This window comes from Polypterus senegalus, chromosome 3 (assembly GCF_016835505.1).
Source record: "Polypterus senegalus isolate Bchr_013 chromosome 3, ASM1683550v1, whole genome shotgun sequence".
Classification (NCBI taxonomy): Eukaryota; Metazoa; Chordata; class Cladistia; order Polypteriformes; family Polypteridae; genus Polypterus; species Polypterus senegalus.
The window spans coordinates 137,522,530-137,527,612 of record NC_053156.1 but is presented as its reverse complement, the minus strand read 5'-3'; the positions used below and the strand labels follow the sequence as shown (position 1 = coordinate 137,527,612).

General features: G+C 44.0%; 1 protein-coding gene across 1 annotated transcript; it reads left to right on the top strand.

Moving 5' to 3' along the window:
- Positions 1-911: 911 nt before the first annotated feature.
- LOC120526603 lies at positions 912-4,861 on the top strand. The gene is given in 2 exon segments (XM_039749766.1): positions 912-1,737; positions 4,713-4,861. Coding segments are annotated over 2 exon segments (975 nt in total).
- The last annotated feature ends 222 nt before the right edge of the window (positions 4,862-5,083 follow it).

Genomic DNA, 5,083 nt, shown 5'->3' with positions numbered 1-5,083 from the left:
AGATCCCGTTGTAACTCCCCCTTATTATAATTCCCGGAGGATAGTGTACTATTCTATCTTTCCCAACAGCAGTGACTTAAAACAAGGTATTTCTTTTCCGTTTACTATTCCTAGTCACTTTTTATATTCCACAGCAAGCCCGCCTCCAGCCTATCTTTTACGGAAACCCCTGACGATACTTACCCCAGCCTGGATGTTAGTCAGCTCTGTCAGGAAATCCTTCTCAGTCTCCGTGGTTGTACCAGAAGGAGACCGGGGACTCCTCACGCAGGAGCCATCTCAGGACAGGGCAGTCCTAACTTTTGTCGGAGCTGCTTGCACTGCTGCCGGAGCTCACAATATCGGCAGTCTGCTTCAAGAAGACGGATCGCTAAGGTATTCCCGCTCGAGGAGTCAGCCGGCCGTCTCCTGCCCCACGTCCGGGCGCCAGAAAACTGTGGACACTTTTTCTATAGTGTCGTTTCTTGTGACTGAAGACAGAGAGATATAATTAAAGTTAGTAAAAAATCTTTTATTAATACACAGAGGTAAAGGTAAAGGTAAAATGACAGAGAAGCACAGTCCTAGGACACCTGCCCTTCGTCTGCCTCGAGGGGTCGGTGTCCCACATTTTTTATAGGGCCTTTGTCTTATGACTTTAGTTGCACAAGAATTTCAAACTGTTACATCTTACAACATTTTGCTTGGATCAGCATTTACAACATCCTTTAAGTTGGTCACTTGTGGTTTTTGTTCGTTAGGAGAAACAAGAAGTTGCACTTGTCATGTGCACTATGGACAAGACAGGGTCTGCATGGCTTTTGTCACGTACACCAGATTGATCAAACTGTTTATTATTTTTCCACACCAACAGACTCAATTATATATGTCAAAATCAGCCTAAATTGCGCGTTGAAAAATACTCAGGATTAATGGATCATTTACTTAATGAAGACAATGAAGCAGGCCTGAGTACTGGAAAAATGTATATTTTGCCTTCTTCATTTGCAGACAGCCCCAGAAACATGCTATAAAATTATCAAGATGCTATGGCAATTGCCAGAAAATATGGAAAACCTGATCTTTTTATTACAATGACATGCAATCCCAAATGGGAAGAGATTGTAAATAACCTTCAACATGGTCAACCTGTTGATGGACAACCACATTTAGTTGCAAGAGTATTTCACCTAAAACTGGAAGCTCTGATCGATGATATCTGTAAAAAACATATTTTTGGAGTCCTAAAAGCAAAAGTCTTCGTGATAGAATTTCAAAAGAGAGGTTTACCACATGCTCACATACTTTTCATTCTTAAAGAAAGCTGTAAACCAAAAAATGAAGAACTGATAGATAAAATTGCCTCTGTTAAAATCCTTAATATAGAAATCACTCCTCGCTTACATGCAATTGTAACAAAACATATGATTCATGGACCATGTGGAGCACTCAATCCTAATTCTTCATGTATGACAAATGACAAATGCTCTAAGGATTTTCTGAAGGAATTCCAAATAAAATCTATTGCTAACAGCAATGGCTATCCAAAGTACAAGAGAAGAAATACAGGCCAAAGTATAATTCTTAACGGAAAGAAAATTGATAAAAGTTGGGTTGTACCATATAATCCTTGTCTAGCCTTGAAGTTCAATTGCCACATTAATGTTGAAGTTTGTGCATCAGTGAAAAGCATCAAATACCTTTTTAAATATGTGCACAAAGGTCATGATTGTGCTAATGTTGTCATTCAAGAACAAGGTACTTTGAATCACAATGAAATTAAGACCTTGTCAAGGATGCCAGGGGCGACGACCCAGCTGGGACGCCTTCAGGGACCAGAAGTGGGCGTGTGCCCATTTGGGATCACGTGGGGGCCGCCATCCTGGTTGCTTTGGGGGCCACGGGTGGAGGGCTTAGAAGCCCAACCCTGTAGGGACCCATGGTCACCGCCAGGGGGGCGCCCCAATGCCTTGGGGACCCTGGACCTCAGCACTTCCGCCACACCAGGAAGTGCTGGGGGGAAGAAGAAGAGGGACACATGGAGAGCTTCCGGGAGAACAGCCGGCATTTCCGCCAAACTGGGGCGTGTCTAGGAAGGAATGCCGGGACACACCTGGAGCTCGTCCGGGATGACATAAAAAGGGCCGTCTCCCTTCATTCGAGGCTGGAGTCGGGTGGAAGAAGGACGAAGCAGGGAGAGAGAGTGGAGGTTGCCCAAAGAAAGGCAAGGTGTTGTTTGGCCAGGACTTTGGGGACTTGGGGGTTTGTGAGGCACTTTGAATTGTAAATATTGTATAAAATAAACATGTGGTGGTGACTTTTTTTTTTTTTTTTATTTATTAATTTTTTTACAATCAATACATAGCAATCAAGTTTTTACAAAAAAAAAGAATTATGCTAAGAACAGATCGATCCCCACCCTTGAGAGAGAGAGCAAGCCAAACGGTGTAAAATTTAAGGCTTTTAAAAATACCTAAATCAACAAATTCTCTGTGCTTTATAAAATCATTTCAAAATATTACTGATTAGATCCTGCCATGTTTTGAAAAAAGTCTGCACAGATCCTCTAACTGAGTATTTGATTTTTCCAATTTTAAATAATATAACACATCAGTTTCCAACTGACTTAAAGAGGAGAGTTTGGGTTCTTCCAGTTTATCAGAATAAGTCTGCGTGCCAACAGTGTAGTGAATGCAATCACAATTTGTTTGTCTTTCTCCACTTTAAGACCCTCTGGAAGAACCCCAAACACAGCTGTTAATGAGTTAGGAGGGATTGTGAGTCCAAGACTGTCTGAGAGGTAATTAAAAAATTTTGTCCAGAATAATGTTAATTTGGAGCAGGCCCAGAACATGTCACCTAGTGGGGCTGGGGCTTGGTTGCAACATTCGCAGGTTGGATCTCGCCCTGGAAACATTTTGGAGAGTTTTAGTCGAGACAGATGTGCTCGATATATAATTTTGAGTTGTATAATTGTATGCTTTGCGCATATGGAGCTTGAGTGAATTCTCTGCATTGCTACTTTCCACTCCTTTTCTGATATATTAATTGAGAGGTCATTTTCCCAGTGTCCTCTTGGATCTTTGAAAGGAAGGGATTGTAAAAGGATTTTATATATTGTAGAGATGGAGTCTAACTCCTTGAAATTGAGCAATATTTTTTCCGCGTGGATGAGGGTGCAAGATGAGGAAAATCTGGAAGGTTCTGTTTAACAAAGTTCCTGATTTGAAGATAGTGAAAGAAATTTGTAGCTGGAATGTTAAATTTGGAATGTAATTGTTCATAGGATGCAAAGACGTTGTCTATATAAAGATCTCTAAGCAAGTTAATTCCAAATTTTTTCCAGATATTAAAACTGCATATGTTTGTGAGGGTTGAAAGAGGTGGTTCTTTTGCAGGGGTGCCACAGAAAGAAGCTTCTCCGTCTTAAAATGCTTTCTACATTGGTTCCAGATTCTAAGTGAGTGGAGTTGGTGGTGACTTTTAACATGTCCGTCTGACTGTGTCCGGGCTGGGTCCATATCTGGCGTAGTCGGCAGGATGCTCCGTCTGGTGCAAGACAGGGACCTGCTTCAATAAATCTTGTTCTGGACGGCCCGGTGCAGCAGGGGATCCCACCCACGTGCCGAGGGAGCGGCGTGCACACAGCCCCGTGGGGTAAAGGTACTCCATGGACCGCCAGGGGTCCGCAGGAGAGCCGTTTTCCCTCAGGACGGATCGACAGTGTGTGGAGCCGGACTGCAGCAGGCTCCTGTGGGTGCACCGGTGCTAGAAGCGCCCGGGACAGCATTGCGTCTACGGAGGCCACGCTGAGGACGTCTCCTCAGTCAGACTGGACCCGGGAGGTGAGTTCCTTGCCTATCGGCAGCCGGCCCTGGGGGGCCGGGCGTGTGTTCTTTCTTGCAGGCAGGGACTGCCCAGATCCGCGTCAGTGGCAGACGTATGCTGGTCGCCGGGGCTTTGACGGCGTGGCGGCGGCTGCAGGAGTCATGGAAAAGAAGCCGCTGCAGCAACAGCAAGCCTGCCGGCAAGCACGTCGCCGCTGCAGGAGGGGAGGCAAAATGGTGTGCCTTGCGTGTCCGCCAATGACTGTATAGAGGCGGGACCAAGGAAGGAATGCCGGGACACACCTCAAGCTCGTCCGGGATGACATAAAAGGGGCCGTCTCCCTACATTCGAGGCTGGAGTTGGGTGGAAGAAGGACGAAGCAGAGAGAGAATGGAGGCGGCCCGAAGAAAGGCAAGGTGTTTTTTGGCCAGGACTTTGGGGACTTGGGGGTTTGTGTGGCACTTTGAATTGTAAATATTGCATAAAATAAACGTGTGGTGGTGACTTTTAACATGTCCGCCTGTCTGTGTCCAGGCCAGGTCCTCAACCTTTATTAATTCAAGATATGTCAGCGCTCCAGAAGCAGCATGGCGTTTGAATGGGTTTGAAATGCATTATCAATCACATACCATCCATAGATTACCGGTGCATGTGCCTGAAGAACAATCAGTGTTTTTCAACCCAAATGACATTACCATAGTGGTACAGAGAGCTTCAAACCGTGATACTCATTTGACAGCTTGACAGGTTCAAATTAAATCAACAAAAACATGAAGCAAAGACCATATTATATTCTGACGTTCCTTTGCACTATGTGTTTAACTCTGAAAATTGTACTTGGAAATTTCATCAACGTGGTGCAGAAAAAGTTATTGGAAGAATGTATTCTGTCAATTTTACATCAGATACAGAGCGCTACTGTCTGCATCTACTATTGCCACATGTTCCGGGTGCAGTATCCTCTGAAGATCTGAGGACAGTACATGGAAATGTCTGTTCCACTTTCCGAGAGGCCGCAAAAGCTAAAGGACTTATTAATGATGAGGAAGTGTGAGACAACACTATGGAAGATGCTGTCCAATTCACAATGCCTAAACAACTATAATACCTCAACAAATATGAACAATACCTCATTGAGGATTTAGTTCACAAGCATAAACAACACAATGATGATTGCACAATATGTCGTAACATTGCACTTAAAGAAATATCCAACATTCTGGTACTACATGGCAAAACCTTTGAAGATTTTGGATTTCCTTCCACAATGCCAAAT